Genomic DNA, 27,527 nt, shown 5'->3' with positions numbered 1-27,527 from the left:
TGGTGCTGACTTTCCTTTCTCGTCAGCTCTGTTTCCCCTTAAGTGTCTCCTACCCCAATCCCCAAGTTTAACTTGAATTTGCCTTGTTCTAAAACCATCTCTGACAGCCCTGAACTGTGATAGTTATAGTAGGTTTATATATTATTATGAGTTTATAATCCTGTTGTCTTTACTTTCAGGTATGGGTTTTAGCTTTCCCACTATTATTCAAAGGTTCCAAATAATGCCCATTCATTATAGGTAGAGACTTGTGCTTATGTGGGTTTTCAGTTACATGTAGATACTCCATGCAAAATTGTAGCATTAATAGTGTTAAAGTTGAGGAATCCAACCCACAAAGCTAAGTATAACTCTGCCCCCTTTGTGTCTTTGAATTATGGCACCAAATTCAGACTTAGTGTAACTCTCTTGCCTTCAGTGGAGTTGCACCATGGAATGAATTCGGCCAATGTCCTCTTTAATTCATTGTATTAATTAATAATTTATCTATAATACAATCTGGAATTTCTTATGTAGCCTTGCAGTAAGGTGCCGACTATACCGATCTTAAGACTTGACTTGATTTTTAAGCCTCAGTACTATTACAAACCAAGGTATATTTGAAGAAAATCTGTTCTGCTGGTGTTGAGTTGTGCATGCACAGAAATACTGAGTGGAATTTATGGAACAAATATGAGATTTTGGAAGTATTTTTTAACACTGCTCAAAAATGATTGAATAGATTTTTCTGAAGCTTTAAAAAAAAAAAGCCTCTTGGCTTAGGTGTGACTTTTTAAATTTTATTCATGATCAGATCCATTTTTATAGCGGAAATCTTATAAAACTTGTTTTACAACTTAAGAGATAATATCAGTATTTTACAGAAGTACACAATTATAAATTGACCTATGGAAGGCCTTAAAGCTACATTGACAAGACCTGCTACCAGTCTCTTTTTTCTTTGTGATATTGATTACATATTGTGGTTGATGCTTCTCATCTTCTCCTTCTGTCTTTTTAGTAGATAGTGTCAGTTAGTCTTCCATCTCATGTTGAGACCCAAGCTTCTAGTTTTTCTTGCATTTAGGCATTTAACACGTTTATTAGTTGCTGTATCAAAACTCTACACAATAGTAAGATTTTCTTCTCCTTCCTCCTGTCTGTTTTACTTATTTTTATATCTTAATCTTGAGTTTAACTTTGACTGTTGTTGAAGAGATTTCTCTCTTTCTTAGTATTCAAAAAAATTTACATAAAAAATTCCATTCGTGAAAGCTGTGAACAACTGCGAAGGGGGAATTCTGATGAAAGCTGTTTTTTAAATTTAACTATGACTGTCACTATAGTAACTATATAATGATTCCATGTATTCTGAACGAGGAGGAGCCCATCATATAGCCTATGTCTACACTGTAATTAAACACCTGCGGTGGGGCTCAGGCTGCAGGTCTGTAAAATTACAGTTTAGACACTCGGGCTGGAGCCCAAGCTCTGAGACCCCATGAAGGGGAGTATTCTAGAGCCCAGGATCCAACCCAGCCTGAACGTCTACGCTGCAATTTCACAGCCCGACAGCCCAATTCCTGTGAGACGGGCCAGCCACAGGTGTTTAATTGCAGTGTAGACATACCCTTGGTGGTTTAAAATGAAAAACCCTCAACCTAAAGTAAACTGGCTACTAACAAAGGACATCTGCTAGGTTTTTTTTCCAGTTGAAAGTGAACTCCAGGGGAGGGGGAAGAGTTTGTTGAAATTCACCTTTCCTCCACATGGTATATTAGGACAATGATGTGTGGCACTGACTAGATCAATAGCTGCACATCCTTCATAACCCCATGGGAGTGGAGTGCAGTTGTGGCAGTCTGTGAAAGTGATAATGGAATGTAGTTTACTGGAAAACTCCAGGTTTAAGCTTCTTGAAGTCATAGGGCCAAGTATTCTGTCAATTTAAAGAAGGGCTTTTCTCTGGTAAAGACTGAGGATTCAGAACTGTTGTTCCTTCTAACAAATCTCTTGTGATTGTTACTTTTGATTTGGGAGCCTTTGAGAGTGAATAAACTGAACCAGTGGTACTGAGTTATGGAAATTGCCTATTTATTTAATGACTGTTTACAAAGGAGGCCAAGACTTCAGGAGCATTCTCTTTACTGTATATTGTGTGTGTTTTATCATACAGAAGTAACCCACCCTGTTTCTTCAAAGCAGTCCCCACAGTCTCTACAGCCAAATGTAGAGTCTCACAGGGAAGCTGTTGCCATCTTTATAACTAGCTAGGAAGAAAATATGGTAAATAAGCAGCACCAAGCTCTTTCAGAAAGGTGGATTCTGTAAATAAACAGTTTGGCTCTCAGAGTTGTGTTACAGATTGAGTTTTTCTGATGGAGCTGTAGGGATTAGTTTTTGGCATCTAAAATTCACAGATTAAAACTGTCTATGGGGCAGTGTGTTAATTTTCTATAATAACCTTAATAATGATTTGCATTTCCGTAGTGCTTTTCATCTAAGTAGCTCAGAGTTTCAGGAGCCCTTTTTACTTAAGCCTCACAACACCCATGTGAGGTTAGTATTCTCCTCATTATGCAGATGGGAAATCTGAGGCACAGCTAAGTGAAGTGATTTAGCCAGTCGCACAGTGAAGCAGTGGTGGTGCTGGGACTAGAACACAGGTCTCCTGGTTCTCTATTCTATTCTTTAATCACTCGGCAGTGAAGATTTAAGGGAGGCTGTTGTGACTGTGGGTCTGGATGCTGGAGTCCAGAGTATTAGTGGTGTTGGTGTCCCAGTGCATTATTTCCAGTCACAGGCTTTGCAGTATCCCTGATAGGAAATCCCTGGCCTTTAGAAGGAGAACTAATCCTTTTTTGTACTTGGATTGGGATAAATAAAGCCACTTGGTTGCACCTCGTATGGTCATGATGAAGCTTTCAGTGTTTTTGCTGGAGGTTCCCCCCATAGAAAGCTATTCTTTTCTTTTAAAAGCTACTTTGCTGAAAGCTTCAGAAGGCGCTACAGCCATGGCCCTAGGGATGTTAATTGTTCTCATCCTAGCTTGACTTTTCTAGACATGATAGATTGGAGGGACTCGTGTAGCTTCCAGAAATAGTTGCTCCACATGAATGGATAGTAAGAACTTGAGATCGGAATTCTTCTCTGGAAAAGTGTCTCTCTGTATCCACTTTGCCATCATACTATGTCTGCAGTACTTGGATTCTGCTGATATTTTTTTTGACGTGTTGATACTTTGCTTCACAAATCTTAAGGATCATAGAAGTTAAAGAAGTTGTATCATCTGGTGCTTTGTCCAGTTTAGTTTTTATAGTCCCAAGCATTGAGACTTCCACCACATCTCACTGCCAGAAAAAAAAATTTCCTGACCAATATTCAATCTACATTTTTCTTTTTTATTAATTGCATTTCATTGCTTGTAGCAGTATCCTTGCATGTCACCCAAAATAATTCCCTCCTTGGTGTTTATACCCCTCCGGTTCTCTATCACCCTCCACTCCTCTTATTTGTTGTTTGGCCAAGTTATTCTTTTACTCTTTCTTCATAGGTCAGTTTCTGCAGCTCCCTCATCATTTTTTTTTGGCTTCTGCATGAACTACCTCCAATTTTTCTATCTTTCTGAAAAAGTGATACCCAGAACTGAATGTCAGGTTCCAGGTGCAGCAGAGCCATAGGGAGAGAGCCATAGAGTGCTACATCATCACTTACAGCTTGTTGGTATATCAGCCTGCTTTCCCAAGCACACTTTTCAACTGCATTTGACCTGCATCCAAAATGGGAAGGGGGTAGAGCAGTGGTTCTCAACCTATTTACCATTGTGGGCCACATATGCAGCTCTGTGTGTGTGTGTTATGTGGGTCGCATCCACACAATATATATACTACCTGTATGGGCCGAAGCAGTGTGCTGATTGGGCTGCAGGTTGAGAACCCCTTGGGTAGAGAAATGGAAGGAAAAGAAATAATGATGAAAAGAGACTGGGACAGAGAAGGGAAACAAGGTGGGGGGGGAAGGAGAGAGAGAGAAACAAAATAAAAAAAAATGGGGTAGGGGAGGGAAGGAGCCCTGTCAGAGTAGAGTCTTCAAGAGAAAGAGGAAGGGGGGGGTTAGAGAAAATATAGTCTGAGCAAAAGCAGATGCTGCAGAAAACATATCAAGACATAAAATGAAAAATAAGGACAAAGGGGAGAGAACAAGAAGGCACATTGATATTTCAGCTGTGATTTAATGGTCGTGCTGTTTCAAATAGCAACGACAAAAATTTAAAACTATATCCAGCACTGGATTGGATGCAAGACTAACCCTCTACCCCCTTTAGATGTAGTGAAGATGAGCCTCTCAGGCGTGATCCGCATCAATATTCTTTTTCTTGCTTTGTTTGTTTTTCTTTGTTTGTTTGTTTTTAAGTTGACAGATTCTCTGATCTGGCCAAGTGGCATCCTGGTTGTGTTTCCAAATTCAGGTCTCTGACATAGGCTGCCATTGTACTAAAAACAAACAAAAGAGCCTTCTGTAATGCCCAGTTCAGAGTGAGTAAAAATAGGCTTAAGAACTTAGTGAGTCTCTTACATCATGACATTCCTTCGATTTTTAAAGAGGTCTCTTCACTGACTTCCTTGTTTTAGTAAATGCTGGGGAAAGATATTGTTAACAATTCTGTTTATCAGGGATTGCATTTATTATCTTTTCTTTAATCATTATTATAAATAAATTAGCCCTGAGGATTTCCAGGAGAAAAGAATCTTAGATTGTAGTTCCCCTGCAGTCAGTGGTTAGTGCTTAACAGTATTCTGTAGATATTGAAGCCAGTAAATATTGTTTAGGTTTTGTAGTAAGAAAAATGAACATTTAAAAATGGTCCCTCCTTATTTAACAGCTCTGCTCCCTCTTGCTTCAGTTTTCATAGGTCATCCATAAACCACGGTGACTTGCATGGATGGAGCTTGGAAATGGGACATATGTCTACACAGCAACTAGACACCCACAGCTGGCCTGTGCCAGCCGACTCGGGGTCTCAGGGCTTGGGCTGCAGGGTTGTTTTTGTTGCTGTATAGACTTCCATGCGCAGGCTGGAGCCTGAGCTATGAAACCCTGCCATTTGTTCAGTAGCAGAGGACAAAAGATTATACTGTTCTTCAAAACGGTCAGTATTTCTGTTGGATGACCAATGCTCTTCGTTATGGTCTGATCAGAGCTGCTTGACATTTTTCCTTGGAATATTTCTTTTGATGAAAAATGGCCTTTTTTCCATAACCGTTTTCAGTTCTTTCCAGCGTGTGGATGAAAATATAAAACTGAAAATTGTTTGGCTTTTGAAAACCACCAAAACAAGTGTTGTTTGTTGGGGAAAAAATGGAAAATTTTGATTTTTTTTTTTTAAATGTGCAGCAAATACTTATCATTTCCTGACCAGCCATAGTTCTGATGATTGAATTTTTATGCATGATGGGAGGCAGAAGGAACCCACTTTGACTTTAAAATCCCAAGCTGAGTGCTCAGGGGTGGCATTTAGAAAAATCACTAGTACACTAAGGCAATTTTGTATTTAGCCATTGTGAGAGGGTGAACAATGAATCCTCCCCAGATGTACCATTAAAAACATTCTTTGGCAGTCACACTTTAACGTGAAGCTCTAATCTGAAAAGTGACTGTAAAAGTGGCACCATCTCCTGTTATCTGTGTGTACTGAGTTATATCTACTCACTTTCCTGACAAAAGTAAATTTAACATAACTACTTCTATTAGACATGCAGAACTAACACAGCTCTAGAAGAGGTGAGGTAGGTGTATATATTGGGGAGGTGGCATCTTCTTTTAGAAGATCTCAAAGCACTTTAAAAACATAATTACTTAGTCCTCAGTAGACCTTTCTGAGTAATGCAAATAATTATTATCCCCTTGTTTACAGATAGGAGTAATAAGGCCCCAGTGTCAGAGTGAGTCCATGGCAGAGCCAGGAATAGAACACAGGACTCCTGACTCCCATTCCTCTGCTCTCATCTCTAGACCAGTTCTTGTTATGGCCATTGTTATTCCTCTTGGCAGTGGTTTCCTGTGGCAACCGGAAACCATTTTTTGACTGAGAAACAGTGACAACATCCAATAATGCCCGATGCTGGAATGCATTGCCACAATGGGTTAAGTGTACCTTGAGGTGCTTGTTTACACAGGGTTTGGCTTATATGACAAAACTGGGGGTCTCTGTTTCATGCTGATGAGAACCAGGATTGAGATCAGCCATCAAACACTAAATTTGCATATTGTCTCACATGGATTCTGATGCTGAGCAGCTGCACTGAGCTTGCTTTCCCTCTGATAACTGAGGCTTGGTGGAGAAAACAGGATGCTTTCATCAGAAAGCTGTGGAGCATGTGCGCAGCCCCAGAAAAGACAGTAATTGGTGACTAGCAGCTGTTTATTTTTATTTTATTTTATTGAAAAAAAATCACTTTTTAAAATCTGCAACATGTGCAGTTAATTCTGAGAAGTAGCTTTCTGTGCTTGAGGCCAGGCTGGGATCTTAAGATTGGGTGGGGGCAGTGCTTTCCCACTGAGTTATAGGTCTGCTCCAATGGATTCAGCAGGCAAGAATCCTGCCCTTGATGGTGGTGTGGGGAGGATTGGGGGCTTACTCTCATCCAAGTCAGCAACTCAGAAGCATCAGGACCACTCTGAAGTTCCAACAATTTTCATTTTCTTTTTCATTCTTTGTTGATCCAGCTGGTTCTTTTAAGCACTGAAGTCAACGAAATTATAAGGACTTCTCTCTTGCCCCCTCCCCATGTGTCATGTGACTGGCAAGAACATTGCAGCCTACAAATATCAATTGCTAGTTAGAATGGGAAATAAATGGAAGGAAGTGAGATGGAGTCCTATATCCTTTTGAATATACTCACTGAACACAAGAGTTATTTGGGAACTTCAAGCATATGGGTGGGAAAACAGCCAAAGGCAAAGTTGTTCCCACGTGTCCATAAACTAAATCTGATTCCTCAAATTAATTCAAGTAAAGAAACTTTGCTCTGGCAGAAGCTTGTAAATATTACAGTACCTATCGCTTTTGGATGCTGTTTTCTGTTTTCATAGCAATGAGCTGAAAGCTTTGAAGTGTGGGAAGTTTTGTTTTGACTTTCAGAAATTGACCTCAAAGCATCAATCTTTTTATACGTCTGCTCCTTTCAGGCTACATGCAAATAGACCCTTAATTTTTTCAGGCAAAAACTTTTTATGATAACAGTATGGTTTAATGGTGAGAACTATAAACCAGGAACTCCTGAGGTATAATCCCAGCTCCAATGCCCACTCTCTCTGTAGGCTTTAATGCTTAATTTTTCCCATTTGTAAGCTGGTGGAAATGTTATACCTATCCTCAAAGAAGTAGGAGGATTAATTTAGTCAATGTTTGTAAAGAAATGTCCAGATGTAAAGCGCCATGTAAATACTAAGAATTACTATGCTCATCTTTTAGACACTATGTTCTTGAGAACAGACAGTATCCTTTTATTCTGTTTGTACAGTGCCTATGACAGAGACCTCAATATGGTTAGCCGCTCTGAGCTATCACAATAACAAAGATAAATAGTAATGTTAGCTTCACTTACTGCCAAGCCAAATTTTTGGTTGATTCAAAAATGTAAATTATTTCTGACAGACGTACTAGTAACAATCTCTCTCCTCCTCCTCCTGTGTTAGTCTCCAGATGATATTCAGAGTTGAAGCCTTCATTATTGCCGTTGAACTCTACTCTTTATTGTCACTTTTTGTTTGGCTATGTGGTGTTGTTTTTTTTTTAAACCCTCCTAATTAGCAGTGCTTAACTTCGGGCTTGTCTTTACTGCAAAGTTAACAAGTTATAACTTGAGTGTTGCCCCTAAGTCAACTCCTATCCACACACAAAACCTTTAACTCAAAGGGTCGATCTTCACTGCAGACTTAAGTTAGGCTCTTACTTCCATATTGTCCCTAGCTCCTATCCACGCACACACAAGCCTCTCATCTGAGTGTGGTGGCCCTTTCCAGTAGGGTGATGTGAATTGGATAGGATAGCCCCGAAATGCAGAGTTCAAGTCCTGATCCTAGGCTGAATGATTCCGGGACATCTTTTATCCTGGATTCCCTGTGGCACTGCTCAGTGCTTGCCCAAGTCTCAGGGGCAGTGCCAGTCTCTTGCCGGTGGTGGGAAGAGGGCTGAGGTGGACCTTAGCATCCCCCACCCCCACCACGAGGCCCTGCCCCCGCTCCTCCTCCCACTGAGGCCCTGCTACCAGGCCAGAATCTGGAGCCGAGCAGTAGTAAGAGCCGCCCAGGCTCGGAGGGAAGAGGAGGAACAGGGGTGGGGCCTTGGAGGCAACAGGGCTCCTGCAGGTGTCCCACTTTTGCCTTTTGAAAAGGTGGTCACTCTGCTTTCAACCCAGGCTAGCTGTCTCATCTGGGGCTATAGACTAAAGCCTATATGCTGCTTACACTTCGGCTGGTAACCCCCCAACTTTGCAGTGTGGATGCAGGCTAATCAATTCTGCCACTACTAGTCCTTGCTGTTTCCCCCCATTACCCCAACTCCCACCACCATGTGCCCAGAAGGACAGACAGGTTCTCACACAATTCACTAGGACAGAATCCTAGAGAGGCTCAGCTTACTGTGATGCTAGTAACTGTGGGATATGACCACAGAAGTCCTACAGCAACAGTTTGGCTACAATTAAGTTGACATACTAAAGTCTGGCTTTGCAGTGTGGCTGCTCATATGTGGGCTAGGCTAACCTGGGTTCTGATCATCTGGAGTGAAGATATGCAATCAATTGGAGAATTTTACCTTAAAGCAATAGTTTGTGAGCCAAGATTTGGGCTCTGTTCTGTGCTCTGTCCTTGGGTGCGTAATATGCAGCTAAATTTTCAAAAGTGGGCAGTGATTCTGTGTGGCTACTTGTGAACATTTTGTCCTTTCATTTCTGTTTCCTTCAAAGAGAGTCTGTAAATTGGGGCCTTTATCCATTCTAAGGATTCCAGTGTCCCAAATCCATGTTTGGTGAATGATCTTACAAGTGTTCTGCTTTAATCTCTTAGTGGAATAACTAGGAAGGAAAATGGCTACTGTGGAGAGAGCTGGTAATGACCTGAACTCGGAGGCAAAAGCTCCAGATTTCCATTTGACTCCTCTTTTTGTCTTGCAGATGAGAGGATCTGTTCGCCACCCTTTATGGAGCTGACAAGCGCCTGTGGAGAAGACACCTTGCAGGTCATAGAGAAGAATGGACTAACATTCCCATTCAGTATGTAAACAGGCTTTTTATCACTTCTCCTAGTATATTCTGAACATTTATCCTTTAAGAACACTGTAACCAATGTAGAACTGCATGATTCTTTGTCAGGGACACTAGAACCTTTCTATAATTAGTACCGTTAAACTGAACAGTTGGTGTATAGAATAATGTCTCTCCCCACAAGCTTTTGAAGAGCTCCCTACAGATGGTCTCTACCTCAAACACCTCACTGCAGTAAACAAAACCATGTTCCTGGGAAATGCTCATAGTTCTAACGGTTATGCTGTGGTCTTGAACCTGTTCAGGAGGTTGCTCCCGCCAGCCATGTCTGCTATTTTTCCTCAAGAGAATCATTTTTCCCCCTTCCCCAAAATCCAGATGGAAAATATGCCCTTTAAATGCCAGGAAATTAAAAATAATAATAATAAAGTGTTAGGCAGGTTTGAGAGGCTGCAGCCTCAGGCAGCTGCAGTAAGCTGATTGTCTCATTGTAACAGACATTCACACTGAGACTTTTTTATTCCTTTCCTCATTTGATACTGTCAGTGTAAAATGAACAGAAGTGGTGTCTGCTCTGTGTCTTAGCCTCCTGTATTAGGCTATGGCTACATAATGAGGCTTTTAGTGACATGGCTGTGCCACTACAGCTGTGCTGCTAAAAGGCACAGCAGTGTAGCTGCTTTGAATTGGCCGGAGAGAGCTCACCTGCTGACAAAAAAAACTTCCACCCCCCATGAGCAGCAGCGGTTTTGTCAGCAGGAGAACGCTCCTGCCAACAAAGCGCTGTTCACACTGGCGCCTTTTATTGGTAAAAAATGTTCTTGTTCCGGGGTGTGTGTGTTTTTAACACCCCTGAAAGACAAAAGTTTTGCCGACGAAGTGCCAGGGTAGACAAACCCTTAAGATGCAGTACTTTGTTTGTAAGGTACTAAGGTAAAACAATTGTCGTATTGCCCTGCTGCCCTCTTCTCACCAAAATGAGATGCAGATCTCATGAAGTTATACTGTGAAGCAGCACCCTATAGCTAACTGAATGATTTTGACTCCCCACTTCATTCACATTATAGACTGGCTAACAGCAGTGTGGTTCTGCAGCACTGAGATGGTCAAACTGCAAAGCAGTGGTTCCCAGCCACTCGTACTGCAATTTTGACAACCCCAAGGTTCAACAGCCAGAAGTCAGACTCCCCTCGCCCCCTCCCAAAAAAAACCCCATGAGATCTTTTTAGAGAGAGATTATATTGTGGGGGGTTTTGTCTGTCTTTTGATTATTATTTTTTAACTCCACCTGCCCATCCCCAGTGTGTATGTGTGATCATAATTAGTGTTGTCCGCTCTCTCAATTGTACTGGGTAAAGAGAATCCTCTCTGTAGGAGCTCCCACCCCCTGCACAGCAATTAATTCTGCCCCCATCCCTCAAATCAATCCGCCCCTCCCTCCCAGCTCCCATATCAGTTCTGCCCTTGCATCTGCCTATCACATCAATTCTGCCCTTCTAGCCTAACCTCTGCTGCCCCTGTACCCCACTCTTCCAGGTCCAGGGGGTAACAGCAGCTGGTTCCTCCCTTTCCCCCTTTTCAAGACTAGTGTTGTAGGGATGGAGGGGGGGAGCAGGGAGCAGGCTGACCCATTGTTCACAGCTGAGCAGAGGGAAGAAGGGAGTGGAGCTGCTCTGAATTGCTGAGAGCACTTTCTGCTCCCTGGTGTGAGAATGGAGTGGGCTGGTGAAGAGGGAGACAGCTCTTCCTGCTTTATGCAGCAGTCCTGGCTGGCTGCTCTTCCCCAGAAGGCAGCAGGCAAGTGGGGAAGGCAGCCATTCAGAGCAGGTTTGCACTGGACTGGAGCTGTTCATATGATTGCCAGGCTAACTTGAGCCCCGGCTGAAATCAAGTGACTTACAAAAAAGTCACGAGAGTTATGAACACTGGCACTACTATTTCAGGCTTTCGTAATTGGTGCCTTGTGCTGCCTTCCCACCTAAATGATCAGCTTCTGTGCTGAGCCCTCGGTGCTACTGCTGCCTGCCTTCTCCTGAGTCCTGTGTGCTCTCACCCAGTGTGTATCAACTCCAGTTGCAGAATAGCAGTTAAGAGACACGGGTCTAGAGCAGTCCAAACTCCATGGCAATGGACAGCACATAGAGTTGAGACAGTGAGCCCTAGTGAGTCTAACTGGTACCGCTGAGATCTTAGCCTGGTGAGCTGCTATAAGGATTGGAAACAGCTGGTACAAAGGGTCTTGTGTGTGGCCCATTTCGCTTATTCACACACACTCCTTTTTTTTTCTTTTTTTTCATTTACACAGTTTGTAAAACCAGAGTGGCCCATGGAACCAACTCTCATGAGGTGAGTAAAAGAACTCTTGGGGCTTCAGTTAGCTTTATCCCCTCACTTGTAATCCCCTCCTGACGACTTATGGGTTGGTTGGGAGCTCTACTGTGCAATAATAGAATGATTGTTATCCCCCAAGCTACTTCCCCTCCTCCCTTACATGTCTTTACTTCAGATACCTTTTGTAAGGTTACTTGGGCTCAGTTTAAACAGGGCTCATCACTCTTGAGCAGAAATTCCATCTCTAGCAGCAGAGTGAGGCAAGAGCCGGGCTTGTGAGGCCTGCCTTCCTTCAATCTGCCATTTGGTGGGAGATCAGGCCAATTGGGTCTTCTCCCCCCTCACCCCCTATGTCTCTGCTCCATTGTGTGGTGCTGATGGTGAGAATTGGTTCTGAAATGTTGAGCCTTTGATCCTCTGTTTCCGGGTAGAAGAGCTGCCCAGCTTCTTCTCTTCAGTGAGATGGTCATGGGGAGAAGATGGGTGAGGAGAAGCTGCCCTCTCGCACTCCTCTTCATGGCAGGGGGGAAGGGAGAAGCAAGCAGGGACAGAGCCACTCATAGGCTCAGTTCTCTTCATGAGGTGGGAAGGTAGAGTGGAAAGGATTGGGCTGGGACAAGCACCTCCTTCTCCATCCTTTCTGGGAGGTGGCCATAAGTGAAATGACTGTATTCCTGAGGTAAGGTAATCTCCTGTGCATTTAGCTGGCCATAAATATAGGGAACCTGAGGTGAAGCACCTCCACCTTTTCCAGAATCTTGGGAGTAGAGGTGGAGAAACCCTATTTCAGCTCATTCTCCTGTAGCTTTCCTGCCTCCCTCCTCCTCAAATCCCAGTGTGAGAATCCAGGCCCTACTCCCTGTGAATAAATATTTTCTTTAGTTGATTCTTTCATTCACAACTTATCTATGGCCACATCCAAGTTTCCCAGCTCCTTCTAAAATTTGCTGTGCCCCTTTGAGAATGAAGGGCCCTGGAGTGAAATACAGCTCGAAAGGAACAGGGTGCCCATTGATAAAATGTTTCAGAGTAGCAGCCGTGTTAGTCTGTATTCGCAAAAAGAAAAGGAGTACTTGTGGCACCTTAGAGACTAACAAATTTATTAGAGCATTAGAGCATAAGCTTTCGTGAGCTACAGCTCACTTCATCGGATGCCCGATGAAGCTCACGAAAGCTTATGCTCTAATAAATTTGTTAGTCTCTAAGGTGCCACAAGTACTCCTTTTCTTATTGATAAAATGAGGAGTGACCAATAGTCACTGTTAAAGAAATCATTATTTTTCAGTTGGACCATGCACCCTCTTTTACAAAGACAAGGCACATGGGTCCCTTAATTAGTTTAATTAAGGGACTGACTGATAGCTGCTGGCCACTCAACTTTTCAGATACAGTTCTGGTGGAGATCACAATCCTGTGACCCTGCTGTTGATTCTCCTGTAACTGCCACCTGAAATGCACAAAGCTTTCAGTGCCTAATGAGTTAGCTTGGACATTCATTGCTGTGATGAGCCCCTCTTTGCAGTTCTCATGAAAAGTACTTATTTAAGTTTTCTGCTAGAACCCCAGCATCTGCAAGATGTGATGCTCAAATAGAGTTGTACTGCTGTGGCTTTTCATGGGAGCTGATTATTACAGCACAGGTTGGTGTCCTCAGCGATGCCTGAGATCCTGCATGACACTTCAGTCTCTCTGGAGTAGACCGTTATTGAAGTTGCCATGTTCCCAGGGGTAGTATTAGGGCTCATTTACCGACAGACGACAATAGCTATCCTGTAATAGCCACATGTGAAGAATGACTGCTTGAGAAACATGGAATATTGTGTTTGTTGAAAGCTCCTGATGTGAAAGCAGCATGTCCAGTGCCTTGAGCACAGGACTGGAAGCAAGTAACTGTAGTTCAGTTGTCCTCTCTGTGGCCTTAGGCAAGATGCTTAACTTCTATGTACAGTATTGGGGTTGTGCCTAGAGACCCCATCCAACTTAGTTACAGAAGCCTACTTACACAGGTTATTAGCATGTGCATATTGGATATGTGCTGCCAAAAAGATAGCATCTAGTAGAATAATGATAGAATAAAAAAAGTCAATTGCAAATAGGCATTGGCTACATGCACTAATTTGCACTCAGAAAATGTTAGAGAATCTCCTGATTGTGTATGTGTGCAGAAAATTATGTGCTCTCATATGGTCTACCAGATATAGAAGAGAACAGAATAATAAACAGCTAGATAGAGACAAACATGTTCTCAGCCCGTTAGTCATAAATGTATAGTCATCCCATTGCTTATTTGACTAAAAGTATTACTTTTTGTTGAAATATTTATCTTATTATACAGGAACAAACTAGAAAGCTAACATGATTTAGAAAAAGCTCCACTAACTAAGAGTACAATATAAATCAAATTGACAGGTAAACATAGAGGAGATAGAAAGTGTTCCATGGTATGCAATTTGTAAAATCCCTCCAGTTATCCTGACTTTTCTGAGATCCAGCTAATTTTAGAAAGCAAGAAAAGAGGCAGAATTTATGGAGAGAAATGGCTATCTTTGAGAGGGATTCGAAGTCAGGGCTCATAAGCTGTGTTCTGAACTCTGCCATTGTGACCTAGGACAAATCACTTAAGCTCTCTGGGCATTATCCTGGACCAATTTGAACTCAATAGGAAAACTGGTAGTCCCTCTTCAAAGTGACAAGATCATGGATCATTGCACCCGGGTCTTTGCCCACAATGAGAGGGCATAGCCTTCAAGCTAATTAAAGGAGTAAATAAGCATTTCCAGTCAGTGGCTTAATCAGGGTGCCCAAGCGTGGAACTGTGTATTATGTGATGTGGATTCTCCTGCCTCTTCAGAGTGTTTCCTTTTACCCATCAGCATCACTTCCATCTCACATGGGCTAGGTTTGAGCCCCTAAATTACTTTCTCTATGGCATATTTCTTCCAGTCCCTGTGTCATTCATTTAAGGGGGCTCTACGGGTGATGGGATGAAACTGAGCCAAGGCAAATGTTGGCTGAGCATTTTCCAATAGTGAGGGCAGTTAGACTCTGAAAGAATCTCTCACTGAAGGGGCAGAAACCCCAGTTGCTAGGGAGATTCAAACCTGAACCGAACCAACCCATTAAAAAACAACTGTAGGGAACAACTTTCATTGGCAAAGAGGGTCAGGATGACCTAATACATCTATTTCTTCATATCTCTGACTTCCTGCATAATCTGATGGGTATTTTCCAGGTTCTGTCACTCAGATATTTTATTGATTTTAAATTAAAAATCAAATTGGGATTGTTGCATAACTAACAAAGATAAAATGCCATTGTACATGTTAAAAAGAATCTTAATTTAAAATGATGTGTGCAACTGAAAGCCACGCTGATAACACTCTCAGGGATTTAGGCTTATTGCAGCAGTAAATGTAATAAAAGAGAAACTAGCTGCTGAGAAGGGATTTGCCCTTGGTTATTATCCCTGGATAGATTTTCCCCCACATCACATATTTCAGCCACACAACAGAAAAACGTGAAATAAATGAAAGCCCAAATCCTTGTGGAGAACTGTTTGCATTTTGTGTTTCAGATGGCGATCATATTCAACCAGGAAGGCCTGAAGGCCATCCAGCCCCCCTGCGTGATTCAGAGCTTCATCAATCACAACGCTGTGCTGTATAAAGTGTTTGTGGTCGGGGAGTCCTACACTGTGGTAAAAAGACCATCTTTAAAGAACTTCTCAGCAGGCATTTCAGGTAAAGTACCTGTGTGCACCAGCTTAAATGCTAGCATGAGCTCAGAGGCCCTTGGCAGCAGCGATCCTGAATGAAAAATGTTTTTGAATAGGCTGCTAAAATTAAAGCATCTGCTTTTTACATGCTATATTTCCTCCTCTGTGTTGTTTCAACAGGAAGGGAGATAACTCATCTGCTCTGGAATACATCTGAATAGAGTTCTTATAGTAAATGTTTATGTGAAATTAACCTGAATCTTACCTATTGAAAGCTGGGTTTTATGTCATTGTGGAAGTGGAGAAAGCTGCTTTACTAGAAACTCTCTAAACACTCAGTAGGTCCATTTGTCATTTGCTCTTGAGTTATAATTGCAAGATAAAGAGGAAATTCCTGAATTCCATCATTTTGGAACTTTCTGTCCCTGTCTTTATCTTGTTCATTTTTTGTTTGTGTTTAAAGTAAGAGCGGTTGAGTCCTCCCATGCCGGAACCTCTTGGTTTGTTCATGTAAGGGCCAGTTCTTGAAATTATCAGGGGAAATACACTTGATCATTTTCATTTGGTTCTAGTTGGCAACTATTTTTGGGATAAGCGGAGTGGAGCTGCTGAGCTAGTGGTCCTCCTATAGTTATCAACAGGTACAGTTATAAATCAACAGAGATCATTGAAGGGTGTTAATTGAGTCTGCTGCAATTTCCTTTTTGGAAGAACAGCTTTCTGTTGTGAAGCCTGAGGAATTGAGACCTACATTCAATGGCTATAAGAAGCAGAAAATGTTTAGTGGGACTAGTATGAGTGAAATAGTGATATGTTTGCAAAAAGAGGAGGAGTACTTGTGGCACCTTAGAGACTAACAAATTTATTTGAGCATAAGCTTTCGTGAGCTACAGCTCACTTCATCGGATGCATTTATGATATGTTTGATATGATATGGATGATATGTTTATCAGCTAGTGTGAGAAATTAGCATTAGGGAAATGTACTGAAGTAATTTTAAGGCATCTTTATGAAAGCCAGTTCCTTAGATGCAGCCATTAATTTGTTAGTCTAAAGTTTTAATGTTAATTTTGAATCCCATGTGAAAATGAAATGTGCAGACTGGTTTCAATGAATCCTGGATTCAAAGTCTGGATTTCTTGACCTAAAATCTGCTGCTGGCAAGGGACTTGTTATGAACAAGGGATCAAGCAGGTGTGACTGTTTCAAGGCTCTACAGTAGCTGATTGCAGAAATGTGAAGTCTTACGAAGTAGGAGCAGAGACAGGGTATTTGAATTTCTGCCCCTTGGCCCCACCTCCTGAGCTCGTTCATTGATTAGCACTGGAACAGGAAGAATAAAGCTGGCCTGGCAGCATCCTCACTAGAGACCTTGTGGGATGTTTGCCATTTGTGTCATGAGGATTTTTAACAAATAGACGTCTTTTCCTTCTGGGGCTGCTTCTTTGCTCCTGACCTTCTTCATGCTCCTTGGCATTCCTTCCTCTGGCTAGGAGGGTTGCATTGGTTAGATTGGTCGGCATGGAACACTAGAAGGGGATCAATCCCCTTTGAAACAATATCTCAGGACTTATCTTGACATTCCCTTTATTTAAAAAGCCTACATTTTAAAGGGCAGCTCACTTCGTCTTTTCCTGAGGCTAAGGATCTCAGCTCTGCAGTTCAACTCCAGGTCTTGGCAGTAGGATATTCAGCCTCCGCTAAATCGGGTTTGTTTTTATGTCCCACCAGCTTTGCCCAAGTCCAACTCTAACCTGTCCATACTTCTCAGGAACGTGCATAGTTATGGACAACTAAGCACACACTGGCTGGTTTTCAAAGCTGCTGAACACCCCATCTCTGTGGGAGATGCAGCTGCTGAGCAGCTCTGAAAATCAGGCCACAGATCACTTAAAAATCTTGGGCTAGCCACCTGCCTCGAATTTTGGCTACTGCTCTCTAACACGTTACCAAAGGTCACAGATTGTTTTGGGTTTGCCTGCCATGATTCCTGCAACTTTCCCACAATAAAACACACTAAGCTTGTGGCTGTGATTAGCTGCTGTGATCCAGTCTGCAGAGGGAGCAGCCTAGTAGAAACACATCCTACATCATGCAGCAAGTGTGTGATAACCCTGCACATTCAACGTTATGTTTGCTTTGATGCTGTCCCATATTCACTTCTGGGTTTATGTATACCATGGCGGTGGCTTCTGGCAAACCCAAGAGGACAGGTTGTCATAATGGAAAGCTGCTATAACATTCCCTCCCCCCACCCTGCCACTCCTCTCTCCCCCGTTGGAGGGGTTTTGTAGGAGGAGAAATTGGCCTGGGAGGGTGCATGGCTGGAGGATATGCTAATAGAATTCCCTGAGCAGCCTCCACTGCAGGGCTGCTGTGGTGTCTTCAAATTAAAGATCCTTCCTGCCTATCCTCCGCTGGGGTGAATTTTGCTCTTTGGATCAAAGGGGTCCACCTTGGATACAGGGAGGTATAATTTATACCTCTCCTGCACTTGCTTGGGTGGATCTAGTGCCGACCGTGAAATCATCTGCCATGTAATGAAATCTTGTACGTTTCTAGTTGAATGGTCGCTTTAATTCCTAACAATTTCCTAGGAATTATTTCATTAATTTACAGAAAACTTTCTTTAATGAGTGGGATTTATTTGAGTGCAGAAATGAAACCAGTTCTGTATAACACACACACACATTTATTTACCTTATCTGTGTCCTGAGATCTTGAAGCTGTGTGAGTCTTGGGCTAGGTTTTCTGCCATGGGCAGGTGCCTGTGTGCAAGAGGAAGCTTTGTGTGACAAAGTCGTCTTGGTACATGCACAATGTGCCTCAGGTGGCATGTGACCAGGATTCATCATCAAATTTGGTCCACTAGTTGGATCATTAGCTTCCCCAGCCTGGGCTGGGTACTGACAGGGAGTGCAACATGAACGCTGATCCATGTCCTCTGTGACAGAGCGGAGAACATTATCAGTTATTGAGCTGGATTAGATTCCCGGGGTTGCACTGCCACCTAGTGTTGCATACAACATAAACCAATTCTTTTAAAATTCAGATCCAAGTATCAATTCATTTATAACTTTCTTTTAATTTCAGATAGAGAATCAATATTTTTCAACAGCCACAATGTGTCGAAGCCAGAATCCTCCTCTGTCTTAACAGCAGTAAGTACTCTGGGTCTTTTTTTTTTTAAACCATTGATAAAAAACGAATCTCTTTTTCTTATAAAGCTATTCATGAATAGTGATTCTTGTACATGAATTGTGTCCTGTCAGCTTCCAGATAGCAAATTGAGATCTGTTTTAGAACCAGCACAATTTAAAGCTGTTTCCCTGTTCATTTGATATCCCTTACAAGGTTTTTCTCCTTTCTGTTGTGGAAGCAGAGATGCTGCTGCATGTCTGTGTGCTGCTTTGCTGTGCTTTGTCTTAACTGAAAGCCAGTCCAGATGGGGAAAGGAAAGGTCCTGAGTAATAATGTCTGGTACTTTTCCTCTCCAGAGAATTTTGTAAGCCTTAATGAATCCTTATGGCACTCCTGTGAGGTAAGGGAGTAGTATCCCCATTTGACAAACAGGGAAAATCCAAAGCAGAGAAGTTAAGTGAATTGCCCCAGACCACGAAGATATGCACCTAGAATGTAAGAATTCCTGAGGTCTGACCAGTAGGCTACACCTCTTTATAACCTCAGAGTACATTAACCCCAAGCACACCTTTATTGTGTTTATGACTAGCCCTGTTAATAGCCAAAGTAAAGTTGGATCCTACAAGGTGCTGAGCACTCTAAACTCCCACTGAAGTAATCTTGCAGGACTGGCCCTAGTTTGTCTCCAGATTCTTCTCTGATTCATGTGATCTCATTGGTTTATAGTCAAAAGTTTAATACAGTAACCAGATGTGGAATTGCAGTGTCCCACTAATTGACATGCTAAATATTATTCATGTCACTGAACTAATCATAAATCCCTTCCAGTGGCTAAATTTTGTGATGTATATGTTTATGCATATGTTTTGGATATATACACAGCTGTTCTGTACATAAAACAGTACTTGTATTGCTCAGCCTCTTGGCTAAGAAATGTGTGATTAAATTTCACATTCACAAGTGACCCGAGTCACTCTTAATAATAAACTGTTCTAAAATAACTCAGATTTCAACCCCATACAAGAGACCTCCCTTATTAGACAACTGCCCTGAGCAGTGCCCCAAAACACCGAGCACAGTAGTGATGCACCTTAATACCTTCTGTTAAGTAACTTATTCTTGTCAGCCCCTTAATCAGTCCCTTAAGGCAGGTTTAATTTTAGATCAGCTTATCAAACGTACATGATGAAAGGCAGAATATCTGCAGTGCAGGAGTAGAGGCTGCAGTTTTCTTTTGATTTTAAAATGGGTGTCTAATATTTAAGATACTGGGTCTAATTATCCATTCAGTTTGGTGCTGGTATGTGTATCCATTGATTTCCATGGAGTTACACCAGTGTAACAAATAGAGAATCAGGCCCACTGAGTACAATAGAAGAGCCTAACATTTAATGTATATAGGATGCAAAATCAAGAAAAGCTCTTGTGGCTTCTTCCCTGCTGTTGGATCTTACCAGATATAGAATGGGGAAGCTCTGTAAATCAACACATACACTAAAGAGAGAGCCCAGTTCAGAACCCCTCAGTTGTTTCTCTTTTTGTCTTTTTCACGGTAGCTTGATAAAATTGAAGGTGTGTTTGAACGGCCAAATGACGACGTCATCCGGGAGATCTCCAAGGCACTGAGACAGGCTCTGGGGGTTTCCCTCTTTGGGATCGATGTTATCATTAACAATCAGACCGGCCAGCATGCAGTCATTGATATCAATGCATTCCCAGGTAAGAGAGACTTTTCAGCTTTCACCAAACTGTGTGGATACCATACCATGTGTGTTTAGTGAGAATTAGTATTGCTGTTCATAGAATCATAGAATATCAGGGTTTGAAGAGACCTCAGGAGGTCATCTAGTCCAACCCCCTGCTCAAAGCAGGACCAAGCCCAACTAAATCATTCCAGCCAGGGCTTTGTCAAGCCAAAAATCTTAAAAATCTCTAAGGATGGAGATTCTACGACGTCCCTAGGTAACCCATTTCAGTGCTTCACCACCCTCCTACGAAATAGTTTTTCCTAATATCCAACCTAGACCTCCCTCACTGCAACTTGAGACCATTGCTCCTTGTTCTGTCATCTGCCACCACTGAGAACAGCCTACCTCCGTCCTCTTTAGAACCCCTCTTCAGGTAGTTGAAGGCTGCTATCAAATCCCCCCTCACTCTTCTCTTCTGCAGACTAAATAACCCCAGTTCCTTCAGCTTCTCCTCATAAGTCATGTGCCCCAGCCTCTAATCATTTTTGTTGCCCTCTGCTGGGCTCTTTCCAATTTGTTCACATCCTTTTTGTAGTGGGGGACCCAAAACTGGACGCAATACTCCAGATATGTCCTCAACAGTGCTGAATAGAGAGGAATAATCACTTCCCTTAATATGCTGGCTATGCTCCTATTAATGCAGCCCGATATGATCTTAGCCTTCTTGGCAAAAAGGGCACACCGTTGACTCATATGCAGCTTCTCGTCCACTGTAATCCCTAGGTTCTTTTCTGTAGAACTGCCGCTTAGCCAGTTGGTCCCCAGCCTGTAGCAGTGCATGGGGTTCTTCTGTCCTAAGTGCAAGACTCTGCACTTGTCCTTGTTGAACCTCATCAGATTTATTTTGGCCCAATCCTCCAATTTGTCTAGGTCCCTCTATATCCGATCCCTACCCTCCAACATATCTGCCTCTCCCCCTATCTTAGTGTCATCCGCAAACTTGCTGCGAGTGCAGTCCATCCCATCGTCCAGATCATTAATGAAGATGTTGAACAAAACCGGCCACAGGACAGACCTCTGGGGCACTCCTCTTGATACTGGCTGCCAACTAGACACTGAGCCATTGATCACTACCCATTGAGCCCGACGATCTAACCAGCTTTCTATCCACCTAAAAGTCCATTCATCCAATCCTTACTTTTTTAACTTGCTGTCAAGAATACTGTGGGAGACCGTATCAAAAGCTCTGCTAAAGTCAAGGTATATCACGTCCACTGCTTTCCCCATATCCACAGAGCCAGTTACCTCATCATAGAAGGCAATCAGGTTGGTCAGGCATGACTTGCCCTTGGTGAATCCATGTTGACTGTTCCTGATCACCTTCCTCTCCTCCAAATGCTTCAAAATGGATTCCTTGAGGACCTGCTCCATAATTTTTCCAGGGACTGAGGTGAGGCTGACGGGTCTTTAGTTCCTCGGATTGTCCTTCTTTCCTTTTTTAAAGATGGGCACTATATTTGCCTTTTTCCAATCATCCAGGACCTCCCCTGATTGCCACAAGTTTTCAAAAATAATAGCCAATGGTTCTGCAATCACATTAGCCAACTCCCTCAGTACCCTCAGATGCATTAGATACGGGCCCATGGACTTGTGCATGTCCCGCTTTTCTAAATAGTCCTTACTCTGTTCTTTCACCACTGAGGGCTACTCAACTCCTCCCCATACTGTGCTGCCCCATACAGCAGTCTGGGAGCTGACCTTGTCTGTGAAGACCAAGGCAAAAAAAGCATTGAGTAAGTCAGCTTTTTCCACATCATCTGTCACTAGGTTACTTCCCCAATTCAGTAAGGGTTCCACACTTTCCCTGATCACCACCTTGTTGCTAACATACCTGTAGAAACCCTTCTTGTTACCCTTCACATTCCTTGCTAGCTGCAACTCCAGTTATGCTCTGTCTGATTACACCTCTGCATGCTCGAGCAATATTTTTATACTCCTTCCTAGTCATCTGTCCAAGTTTCCACTTTTTATAAGCTTCCTTTTTGTGTTAAGCTCACTGAAGCTCATTTCTCTGTTAAGCCAAGCTGGTCGCCTGCCATATTTGCTGTTCTTTCTGCACATTGGGATGGTTTGTTCCTGCACATTCAATAAGGCTTCTTTAAAATACAGCCAGCTCTCCTGGACTCCTTTCCCACACATATTAGCCTCCCAAGGGATCCTGCCCATCAATTCCCTGAGGGAGTCAGAGTCTGCTTTTCTGAAGTCCAGGGTCCATATTCTGCTGCTCTCCTTTCTTCCTTTTGTCAGATCCTGAACTCAACCATCTCATGGTCACTGCTGCCCAGGTTACCACCCACTTCTTCTTCCCCTACCAATTCTTCCCTGTTTGTGAGCAGCAGGTTAAGAGGAGCACGGCCCGTAGGTGGTTCCTCCAGCACTTGCACCAGGAAGTTGTCCCTGACACTCTCCAAACACTTTCTGGATTGTCTGTGAACTGCTGTATTGCTCTCTCAGCAGAGGTCAGGGTGATTGAAGTACCCCATGAGAATCAGGGCCTGTGATCTGGAAATTTCTGTTAGTTGTCTGAAGAAAGCCTCATCTACCTCACCCTCCTGATCTGGTGGTTTGTAGCAGATACCCAACACGACATCACCCTTGTTGCTCTTGCCTCTAAACTTAACCCAAAGACTCTCAACAGGCTTTTATCCAGTTTCATATAGGAGCTCTGAGCAATCATACTGCTCTCTTACATTCAGTGCAACTCCTCCACCTTTCTCCCCCCGCCTGTCCTTCCTGAATAGTTTATATCCATCCATGACAGTGCTCCAGTCATGTGAGTTACCCGACCAAATCTGTTATTCCAGTCACCTCATAGTTCCTTGACTGTGCCAGGACTTCCCATTCTTCGTGCTTGTTTCCCAGGCTTCTTGCGTTCATGTACAGGAACCTAAGATAACTAGCCGATTGCCCTACTTTCTCACTATGAATTAGGAGGCCTCCTTTGGACTCCCTGATCCTAAGGCATTGCTTGTTAGGAAACTTCCAACCCTCAATCAGCTATGTTCTCATGAAACACATGCAATACATTTAAAAGATACCTTTTTTGTGGGTAATTAGGAGCCACAACTGAGAGTAATTTGATGCCGAAAAGATGCTGGAGTCCTAGGAGCACAGAAATTGCCATAGTGGATCGACCAGCATTCCATCTAGTTCAGTATCTTGGCAAGTTGCTATAGTTGAACCCTGAAATATAACAATATTAGTCATCAGGTTTACTTTGATATTTTCCCCCCTTGTCCTGTTAGTGAAGGATACAGCCCAGAAACAACAAAAAAGGCGTTTCAATCTTTGGAAGTCTGAATCAGTGTTACATTTCCTGGATCAGGCTAACGAATGTATCGTCCAAGGTTCAGGAGCTATTTCCTTGTGTTTGCTTTTCATTTGACATATTTATCTCGTTAGTGAATAGTGGTGTTGGCTTCAAGTGACAAATGCAAGACTGTTACCATGGTGTAGTTCCACTACAGTGGGTCTCAAATTTTTTGTATTGTAGAGCACTTTTTAAGATAGAGATCCTGTCACAAACCATCTCCTTCCTAATCTTTCAGTCCTGTTTCCTCACCTCCCTGAGAAGTAGGTAGAACTAAGGAGTCTAGATGAAAATAAACTCACTTTACTGTGATGAATGTCACTATCGGATTTGATCCCCTCCCATTGGATCTGTGTTGTCTTTCCTCTCCATAGATACAAAACTTCCTTTAAAAACACCTACTTTCCCCCTGTTATCTGCAATTCCCCAGCTGCTCTTCAGGATGTTTTACAACTTGGTTTTGCCCTTCTCTGTGTTCGCCACCCCTCCCAGTGTTCGTGTGATCCATAAACAAATGACAAAAGATTTGCAAAAAGCAGAGTGCAAAGAATCACTTAGGATTTTCAATAGTGCTTTTAACTTAATTAAACTTCTATCTCTCTTCCCTCCCAAAATGCTGAGAGTGCTGATTAGGATGACAACTAGCAGCAAGCTTAACTATTTAAAGGGGGGAGTGCTTCCTCACTGGGGCAGAAACATCCATGGAGCATGTGGAATCACTCTGCACCCCACCATTTCTCCTTTGTTGTGCTTCCAACATGAGGTTGCATCTTGAGCTGTGCATTAGAAATTCACTTTGTGTCATACATTTTGAGCTGCGTGATAGTTTGTGATTTGAAGGGGGTTTGGATCAATAGTCTGTTCTCTGTAAATAGGTATTTTGGACAAAGATGCAAGTAAATTTCTTGCCCTTTTGAAAGAGCAGAGAAGCTTTTCGCTTTTTATATAGTTTTTTTTGTTTCATATTCTTAAACTTGTTATCAAGCATTACAAACAGTATGGAAGTGCAGCTGACCATTGGTATTAGAACATGTATTTATTTTAGATTTGTAAGAAATTATATACCTGTCCTGATCTCTAGGGGCCTTTGTCCAAAATGTGGTCAATTCAAAAATAATCCACTTCCCTTAACTAAAGAAAATGACCAACCACGATAAAAACAAATTCAAACAATACTCTTTCCCCACAGACATCAGCCCTTAGCATGCTGCTTCCTCCCCAAATGCTTGGGGAGGGAGATGGTATTACTTGAAGCCAAGAAGGCCCAAGTTTAAGACCACATAGAGAAGACATCTTTCCAGCAGCCCTTTCTGTTGAATCCCTTTCAATACAGCTCTCAAGCAGCTCTGCTGACTGCACTAGAGTAGTGGCAGTATTACAAGGAGAGAGAGACAGTCTTGTAGGTAGGCAGGATCCAACCCATTTAGGGCCTTATGTTTAAAAAAGAAAGAAAGAGAGAGAAAAAATACTCCAGCCTTAAACCTTCAGGCAGCTATGTAGATCCTGGAGCACTGGTGTAGTGTGCTCATCTCTCTTTAAAACAGTTGGGCTGCCACATTCAGCAGCAGCTTTAGTTTCCAGGTGGATTTAAGATGCAGTCCCATATAGAATGCACTGCAGTCATCCAAACCTGGGAATGCCAAAGGCGTAGATAATGGTAACACTGACCGCATCCAAAACAAACTGGCACAGTCTCCTGGCCCGCTGTAGATGGGGAGGAGGTGGAAGCCTCCTGAGCATTGCTGCACTAGGATCATTTAACCAAACTGGGGATCAAACAGTACCCCCAGATTGTGAGCCCAAGTCACAAATGGCAGACACATGTGGTAGGGCAGATATAATCCTCACCTGCCATTTGCTTTCTCCAGTCTACCAATGTCACTCCAGTCTTATCCTGATTTAGCCAGCTAGCTCTCATCCATGCCCCACTCTCACCTAGCCACCGAAACAGGCGTTGGACTGCACTGGCTGTTCAGGTGAGCATGGTGTCTTCAGAGTATAGAGAGCCTCACAGCCCAGCCATTGGCCTTGTATACACGTTGAGCAATTGTGGAGACGAGAAGGAGCTCTATGAAACTTCCACTGGACAATGTCCCTGGGGTTGAAGAGCAACTGCCCAGCTCTATCTTCTGGGAGTGCTCATTGAGGAAGGAATTGAGCCATTGAGAACTGTCTTACTCCTCCACACTACAGTCTGCAAGTGAGTCAGTGTCAGTTCTATCTGGATACGTATGTTTTGTGTGTGTGAACAAGGCAGTGACTGTCCTCTCCTGTGTGTGCTTAGGTGACTCAACTGAATTTGCATGAGTGAAGGTGACCTTTTAAAAAGCAGGCCCGTAGCATTTGCAGTATTAGCTTGGGAATATTAATCATTTCCCAGAGCTGTGCAGAGACAAGACTCGGTCTCCAAATCTAGATCTGAATCTGAATGCCCCCCAAAGTTCAGGACAGGGAACTTGGATTCCTACTTCAGCCCCATCTCCAGTTCTGTGTGGACTTCCTTCTTATATTCAATGAGGTGACACTGATATTATCCCCTTACACCCAATATTTTCATACCATTCCCACACAGGGCCAAATTCAGAGCTCATGTAAGCAGATGCAACTATATTGATTGGAATGGATTTCAAGGGAGTGGCACCCACTTAGAGGCTTATGAAAAGTAAGTCCTGCCACTATTCCTTGATGCAACACAATCCCCATCCCAGCTTTAAAATTTCTTCAAACTTAATTAAATCATCCTTCCACTTGATCTTCTGCATATAAATGTGCAGTCCTTTCCCCCAGGTTGTCTTGTCAAAATAGCTGCAGCAGCAGGGTCAGTGAACAGCACCTAGGAACCTGTCTCTGTCCTATGGCCATAAAGCATTAAGAACAACTTCATTGTGAGTTTCCCTTGTGCAGTCTTAATAGTCTGATTTTGTTCTAACTGAGCATGTCCAAAACACCCCAAGGAACTATGGATCTGTTCTCTGCACATTAAAGCTGTTACTATGGAGATGACTTATTCCCAGGGTGTTTGAAGCACACAGAGTAGATTTAAAGGCTAATCCTGGGGGAAGGGTTTACATAAGCAAGCAATTTTAGAAGACCAACTCTTTGTGAGAGAGATTGGGAGTCCATGACTCCTGTGATTCTAACAGTCTCAGCTAGACCCTGGCTGATGAATAGATAGTGATGATTAGTGTTGGTGGCCTGGCACTTCGTCATTAAGTAGGTTAAATTTTTTTTAATGATCTCCAAGTTGCTAAGAAAACTGAATTATAAATGCTACTATCTTAGACCATTCACAGCACACTAATTGCATAATCAAAGGAGCATATGAAAATTTGTAGCTGCACTTGTCAAAACAAACAAAAAAAGACACTATATAAGTAACAGTTAATTGATTCACACATTGTTTATAAATACACCTTAAAACCACCAAAATACCCCTGTTTAGATTCTGATTTTAGCATACATTTTTCCATCTGTAGTATTATTTTTATTCTGGTAGGGTGTTTTTTTAAAGGGGAAGGAGATTAAAAATATAAATATTTGAGTTTTCCCTCCTTGTCCTGTTCTACCTTGTACCCACACAATTACAGATGTTTTAAAATGGGGCTTGTGTTAGGAATTTCTGTAGGGTGCCTTGGACCAGCCCCTTGGGGCAATTGTACTTTAGAAGGAGTCTTCAGAGGAAGATTTGGAAATCAGGTGACAAAAGTTGGTTAACATTGTCCCAAATCTGTAATTTTGGAGTAAAAGTGGAATTGAGGACAGATAAGATATAAAAACAAACAACTTGGGAGAAGTGGAAATCAGAGCTTGAATTGAGAGAGGACACAAGTCACCTCATCAAAATATTTAAACAAAAGGTCATTTAATTTCTACAGCAAAGTAAGGGGAACTTACTGCAGTCTTTTTGCTACAACTTTTACAAACATCATGTTATTTTAGGTTTCAGAGTAGCAGCCGTGTTAGTCTGTATTCGCAAAAAGAAAAGGAGTACTTGTGGCACCTTAGAGACTAACAAATTTATTAGAGCATAAGCTTTC

General features: G+C 42.5%; 1 protein-coding gene across 4 annotated transcripts in view; it reads left to right on the top strand.

Moving 5' to 3' along the window:
- The window catches only part of ITPK1 (inositol-tetrakisphosphate 1-kinase), a 218,685-nt gene that overhangs the window by 187,876 nt on the left and 3,282 nt on the right, over window positions 1-27,527 (top strand). For all 4 annotated transcript variants that reach the window (XM_038405731.2, XM_038405732.2, XM_043517869.1 and 1 more), the window contains 5 exons: window positions 9,156-9,254; window positions 11,551-11,591; window positions 15,151-15,316; window positions 18,385-18,452; window positions 19,989-20,151. In XM_038405731.2, coding sequence (XP_038261659.1) covers window positions 9,156-9,254; window positions 11,551-11,591; window positions 15,151-15,316; window positions 18,385-18,452; window positions 19,989-20,151 — 537 coding nt within the window. The remainder of the gene's footprint in view (window positions 1-9,155; window positions 9,255-11,550; window positions 11,592-15,150; window positions 15,317-18,384; window positions 18,453-19,988; window positions 20,152-27,527) is intronic.

The sequence above is a fragment of the Dermochelys coriacea genome, chromosome 6 (assembly GCF_009764565.3).
Source record: "Dermochelys coriacea isolate rDerCor1 chromosome 6, rDerCor1.pri.v4, whole genome shotgun sequence".
Taxonomy (NCBI): domain Eukaryota; kingdom Metazoa; phylum Chordata; order Testudines; family Dermochelyidae; genus Dermochelys; species Dermochelys coriacea.
Note: the sequence above shows the minus strand (reverse complement) of the source record. Positions and strands in the feature narration are given on the sequence as shown.